General features: G+C 38.0%; 1 protein-coding gene across 1 annotated transcript in view; it reads right to left on the bottom strand.

Moving 5' to 3' along the window:
* LOC147830119 (uncharacterized) overlaps nucleotides 1-21,385 on the bottom strand; it is a 29,261-nt gene that overhangs the window by 2,594 nt on the left and 5,282 nt on the right. Inside the window, exon 5 of the mRNA XM_087188649.1 lies at nucleotides 3,228-3,312. Coding sequence (XP_087044775.1) covers nucleotides 3,263-3,312 — 50 coding nt within the window. The 3' untranslated portion in view covers nucleotides 3,228-3,262. The remainder of the gene's footprint in view (nucleotides 1-3,227; nucleotides 3,313-21,385) is intronic.

Raw genomic sequence — 21,385 nt, 5'->3', positions numbered from 1 at the left:
GGCAGGCGATGGAACCACAAGAAAAACAGCTATTAAAAAATAACCAAGTGTTGGGTTGGGGATTTAGCTCAGTGGCACTGTGCCTGACTTGCAAGTGCAAGGTCCTGAGTTTGATTCCTTTTACCAGAAAAACAAAAAACAAAAAACACAAGCGCACTTTTTTATTGAGGCAGTCTTGTTAATTGCCCACACTGACTTTAAACTTGAACTTGTGATCCTCCTGCCTCAGTCTCCCAAGTAGCTAGGATGACAGGCATGCACCACCATGCTCAGCTTTTGAGCATACTTTTAAAAGCCATAAAGAAGTCCTAGAAATTAAAAAATATAGTAATAATGGGCTGGGGATTTAGCTCAGTGGTTTTGCCGCCTGTTGCCCAAGCGCAAGGACCCGAGTTTGATCCCCAGTACCAAAAAAAAAAAAGTGCAAGGTCCTGAGTTCAATCTCTGGTACAAAAAACAAACTATATATATATATATATATATATATATATAGTACTATTTCAAGAACTAACAGAACATCAACTTTTGAAATATATGTATTTATAAGTGCATCACTGAGATTACAAAGAATAAGGACAACTCCCAGGACAAAAATGGAATGAAGACTGAAATCCAGGCAAGAAAGACAGCACTGAAGTTGGCTCTCACCTAGAGGCCAGGCCATCTGCTCAACCCTGGCGACCTTGAGCTGTCAATGGATGGCCCTTCAGGGTATGACAAAGAGGAGCTAAAATCTAAAGCCTGTCCAAAGTGCAGGATCTAAAAGGAGATGCTTTCATAAATTTGGGAACACCAAGAGGTATAGTGTCAATGTAACGATAGACTACAAATAAACTCACCCTGGAGAAAAAGACAGCAAGGAAACTCCTTTGTCTTAACTTTGGCATTGACTGGAAGAAAAAAAATCTGCTCCCATAATGTGAAATCCTCAGCAGGATTACACATGTGGGTTTGTGCCTGAATTCAAACTACCCCGGAGGTTTTAAAAACTTCAGTTTGAAAACTTAAAGTAGCCTCAGGCACCCACAGAAGCAAGTCAAATCTTTTATGAAAGAATATGCCTTGAAGTCAGAGCACAAAGAATTTCCACAAAGTCCCAAAGAATAGAAACTCTCTGTCAAGTGTTACAGGATATACAAGAAAACAAGGTAACAGGAGTGAAACTTAACAGGCAGTAAGCTCAATCTACACAGACTTTAGTCATTGGAATTATCAATACTAAATATAAAGTAAGTTTGTTTAGGCTACATACAGAAATTTAAAATGGGAGGCAAAATATGACTAGAGAGAAAGTGCTAATTAAAAATAATCAAGTATAATTTTCAAGGTCTAAAAAGAAGTTCTAGAAACGTAAAATATAATAATATTTTAAGAACCAGGTAAAAAAATCATAAAAAAATGGATGAGTTAATACTGTAAACCAACTAGACCTAATAGACATACATAGACCATTTCATCCAGGAACAGCAGAATATGCATTCCTCCATTCTTCTTAAGTATACACTGTGTGTTCTTGGGATAGACCATATGCTAAGGCATAAAACAATAAATTTAAAAATCAGATTTGACATCGTACAAAATACATTCTCTGATCATAATGAAATTAACTTAGAAATCAATAACAAGAGGAATTCAGAATATTCACAAATATGTGGAATTAAACAATATACTCCTAAATAACCAAAGGATCAAACAAAAAAACCACAAGGGAAATTAGAAAATACTGTCCCATGAAATGAACAAGAATGGAACCACAACATTCCAAAGCTTATGGGACTCAGTAAAAGCAGTCCTAAGAGCTGGGCATGATGATGCATGCTTATAATCTCAGCTACTAGGAAGGCTGAGATGGGAGAATCACAAGTTCAAGGCCAGTTTGGGCAATTTAGTGAGCCCTTATCTCAAAATAAAGCAAAAAGAAGCAGGGATGTGGCTCAGTGATCGAGTACTTGCCTAGCATAAGCAAGCCCCTGGGTTCAATCTCCAGTATCCCCTTCAAGGCAATGCTAACACTGAAAATTTATACCTATAAATGCTTATAATTTAAACAAAAGAAAAAACTCACATCATAGTCAACTTTAAGATGTTAGAAAAGGGGCTGGGAGGGTAACTCAGAATACTTGCCTAGCATGCACAAGGGCTTGGGTTTGATCCCCAGCAGTGTGTGTGTGTGTGTGCATGTGCGTGTGTGTGGGGGGGGGGGATAAGAGAAAAAGAAAGATAACTAAGATCAAGAATGAAAAAAGGGACATTACTACTGATCTTTAAGGAAGAAGGATGAGGAGGAGAAAGAGGGGAAGAAGAAAGGGGCAGGGAGAAAGAAGAGAACAACCTAAAGACTGGGAGAAATTATTCATAACATGTATACCTGGTAAAGCTTTTGTACCCAGACTATATGAAAATCTCTTATACTATAATTGAGCAGTAAACAGACAGCCTAATTTAAAAATGGACCAAGGATTTCACCAGAAATATACAAATAGGACATTGGCACATAATAGTTAATATCATTAGTCATCAGAAAATTGCTAATCAAAACCACAATGGGAGATACTACCAACTTGTACCCACAAGATGACTGTAATACAAATGATGGAAATAATATGTATTGGTAAGGATATAGGAAAATTGGAAGCCTTGCACACTGGTAGTGGGAATGTCAAATCATCTAGCCACTTTGGAAAATAATTTGGCAGTCCCTCAAATGGTTAAATATAGACTTACCATATTACCCAACAATTCTCCCATGTATATAACCAAGATAATTGAAAACATATGTTTGCAAAAACTTGTACACGGATATTCATAGCAGTGTAATTCATAACATCCAAAACCAGAAACAACTCAAATGTCTATCAACTGATGAATGGTTAACAGAAGATGATATGGAATGTGTATAGTGGGATATTATGAGCGATAATAGGGAAAGAAATACTGATCCAACATGGATCAACCTTGAAAACATCATGCTGAATGAAAAAAAAAAAACCCAGATTCAAAGGCTATATATTATAGGATTCCATGTATATGGAATGTCCTGAGTAAACAAATTCATACAGGCAGAAAGTAGATTAGTAGTTTCCAGAGGTTGGTAGAAGAGAATGGTGAGGAGCAAGCAAGGGATGAATAAGGAGTTTCTTTCTGGGACAATGCAAATATTCTGGACATTGTTAGTGGTAATGCATGCACATGTGTGAATATACCAAAAAGACAGTACATTTCTTCACCTTTAAACAGTTAATCCTTTGGCCAGGGATTTAGCTCAGTGGTTCTGCCACCTGCCTTGCAAGCACAAGGTCCCGATTCTGATCCCTGGTACCGGAAAAAAAAGAAAAGAGTTAACTTTTTGGTATGTAAATAACATCATAATAAAGTTGCTATAGAAGCAAAAACATATTAAAAACTCAATAGATAGATTAAACTACTGGAAAGTATAAGTGAACTTACAGCTTTTGGTTGCTGAGATAAATTACCTGAGTGTCACAACCTAAATGAGAAAAGGTTTATGTAGCTCACAATTCAGGTATGTAAGTCCATGGCTGGCTTGCTCCAAGGTGGAAGTGGTGTGGTGGAAAGACTTGGTGGAGGAGGCTGCTCAACCTCAACCTATGGTGGCCAGGAAGCAAAGAACAGGGGAAGAGCCAGAGAGGAAGGGGTTAGGTATCCCATATAGTCTCGAAGGTCGTGTCCCCATTGCCCACTCAGACACTCCCAGAAGTGTGCTTTACTAATCTCCTAAGCATCTTCCAAGCCAATCAAATTGATAATCAAGATTAACATCACAGAACCAGAACAAAATCTGAAAGTCCGAATACAACATAAAAACAGAGAAAGGGAAAGTATGTAAGTTCAAAGTCACTGAGGGTAGAGCAAGAACATCTAACATATATCTAATCAGAGTTCTAGAAGGAAAGAAAGGAGAGAATGGGACAGAGGTAGCACCAGAAGAGATGATGGCTATTTTGTAGAATTGATTAATGACATCAGTTCTCAAATTCAAGAGGCAGAAAAAGTCCCACGATGATTTTAAAAAGGAAAATTAAAGAATTTACCTAGACATTTCAAAGCTCATCTACAGAATACCAAACACAAATTGAAGCTCTTAAAAGTAGTTATTTGAAATACTAGTCAACAATAAAAAGGAACAAACTATTAAAACGCCCAACAACTTGAATAGATTTCCAGAATATTATGCTTCATAGTCTCAAAAGGTCACATACAACATATTAGATCACGTGGGCAGCCACTAACTAAATACCATAGAAATAATGACTTAAATAAGAAATTTATTTCCCCGCAGTTTGGGATACTTTAAGTTCCAGGTGAATACTGGCAGTTGTGATTTCTAGTGAGGGTCCTTTTCCAGGTTGCAGACAGTCATCACTTTTCGTGTCCCTCTGGTGGGGTGCAGGCTGTGGAAGATCATGCAAGACAGTATATGGAGTGACAAAATAATTTGCCAAGGCCAGGATAAGAGTAAAGAAAAGAGCTTATTCAGGTCAGAGTACACTGGGGTAAGTTCCAAGAGAGAATCATACCGTCGGGGTGAGAGATTGGGGTTTTTATAAGGATTTGAGGATGTGGAGAAAGGGTCTAGGCAGCAATGTAATTATCGCAAGGATGTATTTTTCCGGGTCATCTGGCTCTTTGTGGATCTTCCGAGAGCATCTGCATTGTGTCTAAAGTTATGTGTTTCAATTTTACTAGACCATTCCTCTATCCTCAGCAGAAAGCTAAGCTTTAGACAAGGCTATCTATGCACATTAACTTCCAGAGAAGATGAATCAGGGCTTAGGACAAGAAATGAATTAAGTCTTTTGTGGAGTTTTTGGTTAGTTTTACTATATTCTCTTATAACTGCAATTCTAAGGATTTTAACCTTTTTGTTGCCAATGGGTAACCAAAGAGGGGGGAGGAGGGAGAGGAGAGAGAAAAGGAGAGGGAGTGAAGGAGAGAGGTGGGGGGAGGCTCCCTGGTATCTCTTCATTTAACTTTAATTATCGCTTTAAGGTCTTAGTTCCAAATGCAGTCAAATTTGGGGTTAGGGCTTCAACATATGAATTTGGGGGGATATAATTCAGTTTATAACATACAGTATGATTCCATTTATATAACATCTTCAAAATATAAGATTATAGAGATGGAGAGAAGATTAGTAGTTGCTAGGGGTTAGAGGTGGTAGGGGTTTGGATGGGACTATCAGGGGCATCATGAAAATCTTTGTGGTAATGGAATAGTCTTATATCTTTGTGGTGATGGAATAGTTTTGAAACTAGCAGTGCTTACTGGAATCTACACATGTGAAAAGTGACATAGAACTATATAACACAATGTACCAATGTTATTATTAGTAGTAGCAGTAGTAGCAGCAGCAGCAGCAGCAGCAGCAGCAGCAGTAGTACTGAGGATTAAATCTAAGGCCTTTGGGCTGAGCTACATCCTGACCTCCCCTTTATTTTCTTTCTTCTGAATCAAGGTCTTGCTAAGTTGTCCAGGATGGGCTTGAACTTGCAACCCTCCTTCCTCAGCCTCCCAGAGTGCTGGGATTATAGGTGTGTGCCACCATGGCTGGGTATATTACAGGTATGTAAGATGTCATGGGGAAAACTGGGGGCAAGGGTCCAAAGGGCCTCTCTGTACCATTTTTATAGCTTCCTGTGAATCTGTAATTATTTCAAAATGAAAAGGTTTTTTAAAAGCATCCATAAACAAAAATAACTAGTTAATAAATAAAAAATTTGCTTGAAAGCTGATTTCTCAACAGTGATAAAAGAAGCCAAGAAAAAAATGGAATAGTTTCTTCAATATGCTGAGACAACTATTAACTAGGATTGTATTCTCACTGAAATTATTTCAAGAATCAAAGTGAAGGAGCCAGGTATGGTGGCTCATGCCTGTAATCCCAGCACTTGGGAGGCTGAGACAGGAGGATCGCCACAAGTTGGAGGCCAGCCTGGACTGCACAGTGAATTCAAGGCCAGCCTGAACAATATGGCAAGACCCTGTCTCAAAAACAAAACAAATAAAAAACCCCCACAAAAACCAAAAAAACAAAACAAATCAAAACAAAAATCAGAATCAAAGTAAAATAAAGATATGTCCTCAAAAATAGAAACAATTTAATACCAATAGACCCTCTCCAATGCTAATACTAAGGTTTGTGTTTCTAGTAATGACCTCAGAGAGGACTGAGATATAAGAAGAAATGTTAACAACTAAATCAGTAAAAGTGTTAGTAAATCTAAATATTGTTAAACTTTCCAGAAGAAATATAAACAGTGGAGGAGAAAAAAAATCAAATGTATTTTTTAAAGGTAAGAAAGAGTAAAAAGTCAAAACAGAAAAACAGGACAAATGGAAACTATTTGTAGTAGAAATGAAACCATAACCAGTACAAATAAATTCAAATATAATCATCATAGAATAAATTCTGCTTTGAATAAAACTTTGTTGCAGAGATTTAAGAAACGTCTAGTTATGAGCCACTTGCAGGTGACATACCTGAAAGATAAGGCACAGGGAGTTGAAGATGAAAGGATATGGGGAAAAAATGCCAAAATAGAAAAATACTTGTATTAAAAACATACAAAACAGACATTAAGGTAAAACTAAAGGATATAGATTTCCTGCCAATGTAAGGAAGAAATTTCTAAGGGAATGATAACAGAAGCGGACCCCTGGAGTCACTGGATATTCCCATCCCTTGTGAACACCAAATATGGGCTGAAGACCACCTGGTGGGGCTGTCAGGCAGGGTGTTAAAACATCAGAGAAAGAGTAGGACTTAATGACCACAGTTTCCTCGCCCCCTCCCCGCCCCATGCTGAAAATCCTAATATTTTATCTCATTTTTCCATTGTCTTTCAAATTATTTCATTTGCTCATAGCTAGAAGCTTTTCTGACCAGCCAGGTATCAAACAAACAAACAAACAAACAAAACCTCTTGAGACAGGAAGGTCAGGAGTGGCTAAAAGTGGCTGGGAAAGAAGCATGACAAGATCCCAGACACTTGTGCAGACCAGTTCCCAAAGCCTTGTACGTGGGGTTTTTTTATGGGTACCAGGGATTGAACTTGGGTCCTTGTGCTTGCGCAGCAGGCAGCAGAACCACTGAGCTAAATCCTGGCCCTGTATGTGGGTTTTTGATAGGATGGTCTAGATCTGATGTCACCTTGAGGAGTGGGTGATACAAAAAGGACAGTCCATATTGAGTTTTTGCCACTGCATTCTCTCTTGCATGTGGCCCGCCCTCATGCTGCAATGTGTACTTCTTTTCCTACTTTTACTTGGCCCAAATTTGCTCTACAGAGGGCGTTTCTTTTCCTACCCTTGATAAAACTTTGCTATCATTTGTGTTTGTCTTGACCAATTCTTTGCTCTGAACAGAAAGAACCTAGAAACCACCTCCAGGAGACTCCAGCACCCCAAAACCTGGTAACTCTAAAAAGTGTAGTGTACCTGTGTGTATATATAACAGTGTAATTATGTGCATGCTATTGTATATCATGCACGTATATGTACACATACATACACACACATATCCATTGTTAGGAATTGATTTTTCTCAGCTTTAAGGTTGTTCTTCCATGCATGGTTTCTTTTATATAAGAAATCCAAAATATAAATAATTTCAAGAACAAAATAAAAGATAGAGGATTAGAAATAGGGAGTAGACCTTTTGCAGATGGGAAGAGGATCTAGGGATGGAAAGAGAAGAGAGGGAGGGAGGAGTCGGGGAATTAAAAGGACTAAGGTACAATGTTACATTATATGTATTAACTCCCCAGGATGAATGTATTCATTATGTATCACAAACATGTACTTATTTAAAAATCTAAAAAAAATTATCTTCTAATCATTTGTCTGGGTTGAGAAAACTCTCAAAGGGAAAAATGTAATAGGATAATGTCTTATCTTGTCTAACTTAGTCAAGATAGTCCTCTGAGTTACTAACTGATATCAGAGAAATACAAGCACTGCAAAGCCTTCAGGGTGGGGTGGGTAGCAATCATTTGGCAATCATATTCAGCTACTCTCTTCCAATACACAGCCTTAAATTTTTTAACTGCTAGATCTAGATCTATCAAAAAAACACAACAACAACAAGAAAACAAACCTCAAAGATTTTCTTAGACGGTCTCTGGAACTGGGAAGGGACAGAGCCAATTCCAAGATATTCTAAGGACAATTCTCTAAGGATGAGGTCCAGAGAGCTGTATGTTTAAGCCTCTCCAGAGAATTCTGAATCACATTAAGGATTGAGAAATGATTTTAAAGGATATTATGCCTTTAGCATAAAAGAAGTACACTATTTTTCCCATGCTTTAAAATATCAATTTCTCTAGAATATTCCTTGTTTTCTTTCATTGGGAGACACAGAGTTTATATGGAGGTGGTGCTGTATTTGGAGGTAGTAGTCTCAATTTATTCTCTTTTATGGGGGGGCCCCTACTGACTCTATATTTCCCATCATACCTCATTTATTATCATCAACTTTGAAAGATCATGTCCTTTTTTACCATGATGGCAGTAATCTGGCCTCAGACCACATCTAGAAATGAAGCCACAAGGAAAAGACAAAAATGGTCATGACTATGAGATGTGACTTCTGTGATCCTAAAGGAGAATACAGCAATAGTCTCAAGAAGACAAACCAAGGCAGCAATAAGCTTATTGCAGATGGGACTGAATTACAAGATAAATTTAAAACAAGAGGAAATGAAAATAATTAATTTCAACTTCTGTAGTCATTTATTAAGTGAATGGCCTATTGTAATATAATTTGAAATACTTGTTTTAAAATTATTTTTAAATGACAGCAATGAAGAAAGACTAGTAGAAAAAAGAAACTAGTTTTTTGCAAAAAAAGAAACAACAGAGCAAAGAAATGGTTGACTTTGTTACCTCTTCACAAAGTTATGGAATATTTTACTAGAGGCAGCCTCTACCTTACACAATCCCATCAGACACAAAATAAATGACTGAACTCAATTTGGCTTATTAAGAATTCACTATATAAGAGCTACTTAACAATTCTCTAGCTAGACTGTAAAGTTCTCCTATAGCTTGAAACTCTCTGAAAAATAGTTGTGTTCCTTTTGTGTGTTCCCCACATATCTTCAACACTGCTGACCATGTAATAGGATATTTAAAATGCTTGTTGGTTAAATAACTACTTTTTTAAAAGGACCCATTGTGAACTCACATATCCTCATGAAATTTCAGTACACGATGTTAAAAAGACTTAAAAGCTTCCTGAGAGCAAAAACAACTCATTTGCAGAGGGATGAGAATTATATTGGCTTTTGGATTTTCCAGCATTAGGCATGAATACAAGGGAACAATGCCTTGAAAGAGCTAACAGAAAGTGGCTTGGGACACAGAGTTCTGTGCCCAGCCAATTTATTAGTTGCAAGTCAGGCTGAAAGGGCTCAACATTTAATCCCCTTTCTGCAAGAAAAATCACTTGAGCTATGGTCTAGGAAAATGAAAATGAAAATAAGAAAAGACGAAGATATAGAATCCAAGACATAATGGTCACAAGTCAAAACAGCAATAAAAAGAACCCCTGGGAAATTCATAGCAGTGAATACGCATATTAGGAAAACAGAACGAGCCCAATTAAACAACCTGATGCTGAACCTCAAGCTTCTAGAAAAAGAAGAGCAGGACAACCCCAAAGCTCATACAAGGGAGGAAATTATAAGGATCAGAGGAGAAATCAATGCAATGGAGACTAAGAGAACAATACAAAAAAATCAATGAAGTCAAGAGTTGGTTCTTTGAAAGAATCAACAAAATTTTCAAACCTTTGGCCAACCTTGTCAGAAAAAGGAAAGAAAAGGTCCAAATCCATGCAATTAAGAATGAAAAGGCTGAAATGACAACAGACCCAGCAGAAATCCAGAGGATCATCAATACCTACTTCCAGAACCTATATGCCAATAAGATGGACAACACAGAAGAAATGGACAGATTCCTAGATACATATGAATGACCAAAGTTGAACAAAGAAGACCTAAAAATTCTGAACAACCCAATATCAATCAGTGAAATTGAAAATGTAATTAAAAACTTATCAACTAAGAAAAGCCCAGGCCCTGATGGCTTCACTGCTGAATTCTACAAGACATTTAGAGAGGAACTGCTGCCACTACTGTTTAAACTCTTCAGTGAAATTGAAAGGGAAGCAATACTCCCAAATTCATTCCTGGAAGCAAGCATCACCTTGATCCCCAAAGCAGAGAAAGACCCAACTGAAAAAGAGAACTATAGGCCAATCACACTAATGAACATAGATGCAAAAATCCTTAATAAGATACTGGCAAACAGAATGCAGAAGATCATCAAGAAGATCATACACCCTAATCAAGTGTGATTCATCTCAGGCATGCAGGGATGGTTCAATATATGAAAATCAATCAATGTAATACACTATATCAATAGAGCCAAGGACAAAAACCATATGATTACCTCCATAGATGCAGAAAAAGCATTTGACAAAATCCAACATGCATTTATGATAAAACCCTACAAAAAAATTGGAATAGATGGTCTCTACCTTAAACTGATAGAAGCCATCTATGAAAAACCAACAGCCAATATCATACTAAATGGTCACAAACTGAAATCCTTCACACTAAAATCAGGAACAAGACAAGGATGTCCACTATCACCACTCTTGTTCAATATAGTTCTGGAAACATTAGCCATGGCAATTAGACAAGAGAAAGAAATAAAAGGAATAAAGATAGGTAATGAAGAAGTCAAATTGTCATTATTTGCACATGACATGATACTGTACAGAGAAGACCCCAAGAACTCCACCAAAAGTCTTCTAGACTTAATAACCAAATTCAGTCCAGTAGCTGGTTACAAGGTCAACACACAAAAATCAATAGCTTTCCTCTACACAAATGACAGACTCACTGAGAGAGAAATAGGGCAAATAATTCCTTTCACAAGAGCATCCAAAAAACTGAAATACCTAGGAATCAACCTAATGAAAGAAATCAAAGACCTCTTCTCTGAAAACTATGGCACTCTGAAAAGAGAGATTGAAGATGATATCAGAAAATGGACAGACATCCCCTGCTCCTGGATAGGAAGGATTAATAGAGTGAAAATGGCCATACTTCCAAAACTGCTACATAGATTTAATGCAATTCCAGTTGAGATCCCAGCAGCATACTTCATGGACCTTGAGAAAACAATCCAAAAATTCATTTGGAACAAGAAGAGACCCAGAATAGCAAAAATAATTCTAGGTAACAGAGACATAGCAGGGGGTATCACAATCCCCAACCTGAAACTCTACTACAAAGCTACTGTGATAAAAACAGCATGGTACTGGCAAAGAAACAGACTTGAGGACCAGTGGAACAGATTAGAAGATGCAGAAACAACGCCAGACACACTCAGCCATCTCATCTTCGATAAAGGGGCCAAACACCCTCACTGGAGGAAAGATAGCCTCTTTAAGAAATGGTGCTGGAAAAATTGGGCTTCAACTTGCCAAAGATTAAAACTAGACCTATATCTCTCACCATGCACTAAATTAAAATCAAAATGGATTAAAGATCTAAATATTAAAATAGAAACTCTGAACCAGTTGGAACAGAGGTTAGGTAGAACCCTTGAAGACATTGGTGTAGGAAAAGATTTTATGAACAAAACCTCAGTTGTCCATGAACTAGCACAAACAATCAACAAGTGGGATCTCTTCTTATTAAAAGGCTTCTGCACAGCAAGAGAAACCACCAGCAGTGTGAAGAGACAATGCACAATGTGGGAAAAAATCTTCACCTGCTCTTCCTCAGACAAAGGTCTACTATCTCGAATCTATAAAGAATTTAAAAAGATCAGACCTCCCAAATTTAAACACCCAATCCAAAAATGGGCATCTGAAATGAACAGACATTTCTCAGACAAGGAAGTAGAAATAGCAAAGAAATACATGAAAAAATGTTCAACATCACTGGTCATTTGAGAGATGCAAATGAAAACAACGCTGAGATTCCACTTCACTCCAGAAAGAATGGCTGCTATCATGAAATCAACCAATAACAAATGCTGGCGGGGCTGTGGGGAAAGAGGAACCCTGACTGCTGGTGGGAGTGTAGACTGGGGCAACCACTGTGGAAATCAGTATGGAGATACCTCAAAGAACTAGGACTGGAAGTCCCATTTGACCCCACTATTCCCCTGCTGGGTATCTTCCCCAAAGAATTAAAAGAATCACACCACAGTGATATATGTGCACCCATGTTCACTGCAGCACAATTTGTAATAGCTAAAACTTGGAAACAGCCCAAATGCCCATCAACTGGAGACTGGATCAAGAAAATGTGGGTTTTTCAATAAAATGGAGTACTACTCAGCCATAAAAAATGAGACATTAGAGACATTTATAGCTAAGTGGATGCACATTGAGGCGATACTCTTAAGTGAAATAAATAGGACACACATGAATAAATACCGAATAGTTTCTCTGGTGTGAGAAACTGAAAGTGTAAATAAGGACTAAATGCATAATAGATAATGTGAAATAGGAAGAAAAGGGGCAAAGGGGAAGGAAGTGGGAGGGCTAGGGGAAAGGATAGAAGGGAATGGGATTAATATGAAAAAAATGGAAAAATAGGTACAAAAATTTGTGTAAATAGGGAGGGTTGGAGGGGTTGAAGGGAGGGCTGGGCAAGGGTGAAAAATAAGAACCAAGAGAGACTATGTAAAGGTGCAAATTTCCACTGATGAATGTCATTATATTGTATACCTAAAATGTACCAATGATTAGAATGAATAATCGATAATGTAAAATAGGAAGAAAAGGTCCAAAGGGGTAGGGGTAGTGGGAAGGGCAGGGGAAAGGAAAGAAGGGAAAGGAAAAAATGATGAGAAATGGAAAAAATGGAAATAAAGTCTTTGTAAATAGGGAAGGGTGGAGGGGGTGAAGGGAGGGCTAGGAATGGGGAAAAAATAAGAACCAAGATGCATTATGTAAAGGTACAATTCCCAATGAGAAATGTAATTGTGTTGTATACCTACAATGTACCAATAAAAGAATTTAATTTAAAAAAAAAAAAAAAGAACCCCTGGGCTATTGGCTGAGCACAGGTATGAAGGCAATTGCTTTAAATTAAACAAGTTGTCAGACAGCTTGGAGATGAATGCATTTGATAAGAAACTGGATTCACTATAGCAAATGAGTATCATTTAAGAAGTTGTTATAACTTTAGTGATAGGATTAAAGTGATTGTTTCTTCTGCAAACAAGTAAAAAGCAAGAAACTCCTTAAAAAACCAAAAAGCTGTAAAGCAAAAATCACTGCCTATATAAAACAAATTAAATGTAGCATGATTCCAACTAAAATATAAAGTATAATGAATGATATACCATTTGATCTTAGTTTTTGAGATATTTATTTTGTAGTTACACATATTTTGGAGAAGAGTTCTATTTTCTTCTCTACAAATCTAACTATATTTCTTTTGTTTTCATTTTTGGTGGTAGTAGGAATTGAACCCAGGGCTCACATGTGCTCGCAAGCATTCTACCACTGAATACATCCCTACCCCTTGTTAAAATTTTTTGAAGCAGGCTCTTGTGAAGTTGCCCAGGCTGGCCTTAAGCTCACAATCCTTCTGCCTCAGCCTCCTGAGTAGTTAGGATTACAGACATGCACCATCTTATCTGACTAACTACATTTCTGGTTTCTGTGAAGAATGATATATATACATTATAGTATTATAAGTGTTCTTTACTGGACTTTAGTTTTTTAAATTAACTTCTATAGGAGACATAAAAGACAAAATTTTAGTGCTAAATCACGGTGGGGATATTATAAATCTTCATATTGTAAGAGTTGTGAGAGGGAAAAGGAAGAGGGTATATGAAAATGTAAGGATAAATACATATATATCCTTATTTTTAATAATGAAAACTTTATCCTTGAATATCAAGAACTTTATATTATTTAAAGGTATAAAGTGAGTGAAAGAACTATGAAACCAAGAAACAGAAGAGAAGGGAGATAGCAGTGGTATTAATCATCTCAATTCCTTGTCTTTAATAAGTAGAATTCAAAAGACATTCATGTGTGGTAGAGTGGATCATTGTTCTAATTGTTCCCAATTCTTTGCTCCCTTCCTCTAATATATTCTGCACCTACGCTCTTTGTCATGTGACTTTTTCTATCTTTCCTAATAAGAGTGCATATAGCCTTTTTGTTTGTTTGTTTTGTTTTTGGTACTGGGGATCGAACTCGGGTCCTTGTGCTTGGGAGGCAGGCAACAGAACCACTGAGCTAAATCCCCAGCCCTTTTTTTTTTTTGGTACCAGGGATCGAACTCGGGTCCTTAGCTTTCGAGGCAGGCGGTGGAACCACTGAGCTAAATCCCCGGCCCAGTACATGTAGTCTTTTTACTCTAGATTTGGCCATGTGAATTATTTTGAACAATGGAATGTGAGTAGAAGTACCAGTGCTTAGTAGTGAAGAGGCTTTCAGAAATATCACATTTATATACCTCTTAAACTAAGGCCTTCTGCCATGGGAACAATGTGCTCCAAACAATGGCCATTCCCTTGACCCAAAATGAGACACACAGAGGCATGCCTGATCTAGTCCAGTATAGCTGCATTTAATGACTCACAAATAAATGAATATAAATGTAAATCACAGTTTGGGGATTGTTTGTATGGCAACAATAACTGGCAATTTAACTGAAATTGATAAATCAGGAATTAGAACTATGTTATTTAGAGTTGGGGGTAGGAGAGGTAAAAGTGGCAACACAAATAGTTAAAGGTAATTACTTTTGGGGTAGTGTTGAGGGAGTTTCATTTCATATCTTCCTGTCCTATGTGAGTTTCTGTCATATGCATGATGCAATATTTTTTATGTTTAAAATATACAAAATACAGTGTGTGCCATCCAGGAGATAATATAAGCCTTTGAAACATAAAACATTATAGCAATAATTCTGTGTAGGCAGAGGGTAGTTTCACGAATTAGATGTTTTACAAAGAGCAAGAGACAAGGCTGCGCAGGACAGGTTGTCCATTGAGGGTTCTCAGAGCTGTTTAGACAAGGGGTGTGGCATGTGTCTGTGCATTGCTATTGTCCTGTAGCTTTAGTTACTACATCCCTTGGGTCTAAACTTACAAGAAAAGAAAAGCCATGTCTCACTCTTTTGTTAGAAATAGTTGATCAGTATTCAGGTAGATCATTTGTCTGCCTTGCAGGACTGGAAAGATATGACTTAGTAAATGAAGAGGCCAAGAAGATACATTTTATAAGTCCCTGGAAGCCACTCCTAATTGAAAAAGATGTAGAAATCTACTCCCATCCTGTGTGTGCATTTTGACTTTTTTTTTTTCACCTAGTCTTCCTAAATGCCATCTAATATTACCATGAATTCAAAGCTAAAATTTTGGTCATCTTATCCTAAAGATTGTGTCCACCCCCATTTCCCTTCTTGCTCTCTCTCCCTCCCTCCCTCCCTCCCTGCCTTCCTCTCTTCCTCCCTCCACCCTCTACAGTGCTAACAATTAAACCCAGGATGTGTGCATGGTAAGCATGTGTTCTACCACTAAGCTATACCCAGCTCTATAATGTCAGGAGAAATTTTACATAATTTGGGGGAAAAATTATTTCACAATTAAAATTATGATTAGGCCTAGTTCTCTTGCCTACAGGCCAGCTGTGGCGTGTTGAGACATAATTCCATTTTGGCCTCTGGTCACAGCTAAAATTTCAGTGATCTGGTGATGCTGTGATGTTCCAGGACAAGATTACACCAGCTGAAGACATCCTGGAGGAACAAAATCTTCATCTGCATAGTTCCTCATTGTTCTAGGATTTTCTCCACCGCTGCCCTCTGAGTCACCTTTTACATTTCTCTCCCCATGTACTGAACTCTCTGCCCTGAGTCATCTGTTACATTTGTTTCTCCTGATGTACTGAATAAAGGAGTGGCAAGCTCAGGGGCTTTTGTCTTTGACATTGATCAGGCCCAAAGCTCAGCTTCTTCTCTAAGTATTTTTTCTCTCTTTTCTAATAAATTAATTTGCCTTGTGCTGTCGCGGCTCACAGGAGACTAGGACTTACTGCAGAGGTACTAGTAATGTCTCCTTTCCCTATTTTCTACACTATAATACTTCTTTTTTGTTTTCTTTTGTGAAGACCTCTTGCTTGAACTCCTGGGCTCAAGTGATCCTCTTGCCTTAGTCTCCTAAGTATCTGGGACTTCAAGCACACACCAATGCACCCGGCTATAGCACCAATTTTGAATCCAGTATCTATCACTTCATTCATTCTCTTCATTTGAACTTCCTTTTTTCCCTAGAATTAAAAAATTTTACTTGCTACATGTCAACATTCTTAATACAGTTTGATCTGAAAGAGTTTGACTAAAATATGTTGAAATTTATTGGAATTGGTGAAGTCAGAGAAAGCAAATTTAAATTTACTTTGAATAGATTCCATCAAAAGTATTCACTTAATGTGGTCTTAAATGTTTATAACAAAAAGTTTTCTTCTCTCAAAATAAAGTTCTAAGATTAATTGAAGATTCTTTTAAATGAGAAAAAAACAGTAGTATATCTTCTAAAGCATTGAACTTACAAATTATGCAGCAGACTGCTAGGTATACTAAATGTAACATGAAAATATGTTCACTGAAAAAATGTGAAAACTATAAGCCTTCATGAAAAATTATAACAAGGACTTTACTCCATTTACTTTTAGCTACTTCATAAATACCACAAGAGAAATCAGACAGTTTGTGATGAAAATTTCAGAAAATTTCTTTTTCCGTAACGCAAATGTGTAAATCTTTCCCTTTGGCTCCTTCTGCTGCTCCTCCTCCACTGTGTTGAAGAGATAGAGTTCTTACAGAGTTTTGGTTAAGTATTTAGTTTCTAAACTGACTGGACTGTTTAGGCAGGTAGCTCCTGCCTAGGGTTTTCCTGTCACTGGGTCTATGACTTTTCCAAATGTAAAAATGAACACATACTTTTTCTGTGGAACAGGTAAAGCTTTGGGAAGCACAATATACCCAAATGTACACAGTTGAAGGGCATTTTGAGGTAGGTAGTTTTCTTGATTATTAAAATGCTTGAATAAATAGGGATCCAGAGGAAGCCTGGTCACTCTCACTTTAGCAATTTTTTGCATTGTTGTCCCAATCACCTTCTTCACAGTCCATTTGGCATGAATGGATGAACAAGTGACTGACTTGGCTTTGGTAACCTCTCTCTAGCCTGTGGAACCCCTGTATTTGATTTCCTTTTAAAAATATCAAACCAGGGGGAGCTCATTGGTAGAGTGTGTGCTTAACATGCATAAAAACTTGGGTTTAATCCCCACACACCCACTCTAGCCTGTGCCCCCCCGCCCCAAATCTACAGCCTCTTGAAACTTGTTTCGATTGTCCTTGATGCTTTTTTTGTATCTGAGTTAGGTTTTCCTACTAAAGAAAACCTTACTTTCCTTTAGGTTTCCTTAAACCTTCCTTCCTGGATTTCCTTAAAAATTAAGAAAAAATGCAGAGAGATGACTTGCCTGGCTTTTTAAAATTTCAGTCTCTTACATTTATTTTTGCTCATACTTTCTTCACCTTCACTAATCATTGTGTCCAGACAATCTGTCCTGTTCTTTTCAATCCAAACCCTGATCCATCTGCTGTGCCTCAGGCTTTTCTTCACTGAGGATCCAACTTTCCTATTCCTCTATAGTTGCTGACTTCACACTTCAACTGAGCCTCTGATCTGCAGTTCCTAGCATTTTTTCCACTACAATAAACATTTTATTCCATATGGATATCCAAGATACAATAGATCAGCAGTAAATCATCCCTTTCCTCTCTGACTCAAGAAAGCCAAGTGGAATGCAAGAAACTGGGAGTGACATTTTTACAGGGATAAAAATGCAATCTGCACTAATTTAAGTTTTAAAAATTTATTCTCAACTTCTGTTGCAACCAAGCTAGAATAGTAGATGGAGTATACTTCCTATAGGAACAGCTCAGAGCCCTGGGCACTGTATATAAAACAAACAGAAGACTCAGAAAGTGGAGAGAGGATGGGAGTTGACTAGGGATTTTAGGATTGGAGGAATGATAGGGCAATGAGTTCCCTGGGTTTTCTTCTTGCCTCCCATCCCCTGGACTGAGTGCTAGAGAACAGACAACTTAGGAACACCACAGGATCAGATTTCTTAATAATAATAATAATACATCTTAAGAAAGAGCTGCTCACTCTAGCCCATGGATCAGGAAAGGGGTAAAGTAGCTAGATAGAAAACTTTTAGAAAGTAACTCCCTTATTCCAGCCAAACATTGCAGGAAAGATATGACCTCAGCCTTTATGTCAGTTAACAAAGGCTGAATAGAGACCCTAGACTCCCACATTCCCCTCTACCACCTTCACTATGCAGCCTTCATGGCCCCTTATTCCCTGCTGTGGTGGTGTCAAGAAGACCAAGTGGAGAGCCAGGACTTTCATCCCTGCCAGGTGATAGAGTGGATGACCCAAAACAGGCAAGCAAACAAACAAAATGACCCATTATGCTGAGTTAAAAAGCCAATCTTAAAAGGTCACATGTCATATGACTCCATTTATATAACATTCTCGGAATGACAAAATTATATAGAGAGAGATTAGTGGTTACCAAAGGTTAGAGATGGGTGGGGCAGGAAGGGTGAGTGTGACTATAAAAAGGTAGCTGAAGAGACATTTATGGTGATGGATCAAGTTTTATATCTTCATTCTGGTGGTAGTTACAGGAACCTACACATGTGATAAAGGCACAAGCTATACACACACTGCACTGATGTCAGTTTGCTGGTTCTAATAGTTCACTATAGTCATGTAACATATGACTATATAAGATACTTATATACATATATGATATACAGTCATATAAGATATATAAAAGATATAGTAATTGGGGGCTGGAGATTTAGCTCAGTGGCATTGTGCCTGCCTTGCAAGTGCAAGATCCTGAATTTGATCCCCTGGTTAAAAAAAAAAGACAATAGCCATTGGGGGATACTGGGTGAAGAAAACAAAAGACATCTCTTTTCAATTTTTAAAACCTGTCAATGTATAACTGTTTCAAAGTAAAAAGTTAAAAAAAAGTTCGCTCTGATGTTGATACTGTTGATAGTCATTAATGTTGTAATCCAAGTATTTCCAGCTCTCTGTTTTCAGGGGACACACTGGGATTGACTGTTTGTCTGCCTCCTTGAAAGATATGGTCCCATGATTTGATTTGGTCATTAAAATGCCAGTGGTATCTCCATGAACTTAATTCTTTCCATGATTCTGGTCACAGAATTCGTTGCACAATTCTTTTTTTTTGGTACCGGGGATCGAACTCGGGTCCTTGCATTTGCGTAGCAGGTGGTGAAACTGCTGAGCTAAATCCCCAGCCCCATTGTTCCACAATTCTTCTTGCTCTGAGGAGGAAGCCTAGAGGCCCTGTACAAGTTGCCACTCTCTCCTAGTGTCTCTGTCATTGAGGAATGACAAGTTGCTATGGATTCTTCATCATAGACTCATAGTGATGGATGTCCAGAGTCCCTAGGACTCTAGGGGACACAGATATGGGATAGAACAGAACTTGCAGTTTTACAAAACCAGGATTTGGGGCTCTTGAATATAGCCATTTAGTATAGTACTATAATTATTGGTCAGTTACCCGCCCCACCTCCCACAAATGTCTAAAATGTTCTGCTTTGATCACCAGGTCCAAGGCTCTGTTGGGCTCTTGAATGATTCTAATTCCACCTTTGTTGGCCCAAGACTCTCCTTACCATGCCACCGCCATACTTTCCTCACTGCTGACCTTACACATCATCACCACTCAAAGGATGAGCAGGCTCCTGCCTCCATCCAGTTTGCACTCTTGTTCCTGGGCCTTGGAGCTGTGCAGCTGTTGTCAGCAATGATGTGCTATGGGCAGCGGAGCTACGACAGGATGACGTGCACCCATGTTCCTCAAGCTGCAGCCACAGGGTAGAGCTGCCAGGTCTTTGCTTGGCAAAAGCAAAATGTAAAAACTAATTAAATGATATAGCTTACACATGTGGCATGGTTCCACATATTTCATGTTCTCTGACTCCAGTATGGGTTTGTCTTTGCTTGTCTCTTTTTGATCCAACACCCTCTTCCTTCTTCCCACCCTGTGGGTGCTTCACACACAATTCTGTGCAAACTTCTTTTCCTTCTCCTTTCTCCTCTTACCACAGGGTTCAATTGCTCTTGGGGATCTACTTCAGGGAATCTCTGACATCTCCCTATTACAATGACTCCAAGGTGCCACTTCCTTGCTTTCTAGCTGCTGAGGAACTAAGGACTGGGCCTTATTAACAGGTTGAAAGAATATTAGCATCACTCAGACAACAACCATTTTAGAGGGCCTTACCGAAAAAATGCAGTTAATGATTCAAAGGGAGGAGCAGCTGCCTCTGGTATGCGGGAATATAGCAAGGCAGGGCAGATGGACTACTTACTTCACTGAGGGTAGTTCAACTTCAGTGTTTCAACTAAAATTTCTTCAATGGCAAGATTATAGAAACCATAAGAAGGCCTTTAAAAATCCATTAAGTCATGAAAAAGTAATGAGTTATACTATTATCTAGCCCAAAGGTAATGCTCCCTCTGATACATACATCTGTGTAACTCAAGGAAACCACGTTCTTGGTCATACAACAAAAGGCAAATGAGAAAAGCATTGGGAAAGATTATGTCAGTGTCTTTACTTTGGATTCCCTGATCTGTGTCCCTTGTTGACAAATCTCAACCCTGTTGTGAGATATCCAGTTCCTTCCTCCTCTCAAACGTGCTAACCCTTTTCTACCCCATTTCCTGTTCTTTTAGTGGGTGAAGTGAAAAAACATTTTTAAATGAATAGGAATGGGTAGGGGGTGTTGGAAGGTAAATGTACGGGGTTATACAACCAGGTGTGAAAAATGATTTTATTACACTGTACAACGTAAGGAGCACACAATTTTCTTTTTGTTCTAAACGCTTTTTCCTTTTTTTTTTAATTGCAAAGGACTTTCACAACCAATTTTTTAAAAGGTACTATTATCTTGAGCTATTTAACGTTACACTGAAGCATTTAAAAAAATTGTTTTATTAAGGTAATTTTACGTATCTTAGAATTTAAGCATATAATTCAGTTATTTTTGGCAAATCCACAGTTGTACAACCGTTACCACAAACTAATTTTAGAGCATTTCTCTAACTGGTAAAATACTTCTGTGCCCTTTGCAGCCATGCCCCTTTCCTACCCCTACCCCAAGGCAACATCACTGTGTACAGGTTTGCCTTTTCTGGACATTTTATATAAATAGAATCATGTAATATTAGCTCTTTTGCA

Source organism: Heterocephalus glaber, unplaced genomic scaffold (genome assembly GCF_053883595.1).
Source record: "Heterocephalus glaber isolate CG9 unplaced genomic scaffold, H.glaber_assembly_v1.0 deba00000331, whole genome shotgun sequence".
Lineage (NCBI taxonomy): Eukaryota > Metazoa > Chordata > Mammalia > Rodentia > Bathyergidae > Heterocephalus > Heterocephalus glaber.
Note: the sequence above shows the minus strand (reverse complement) of the source record. Positions and strands in the feature narration are given on the sequence as shown.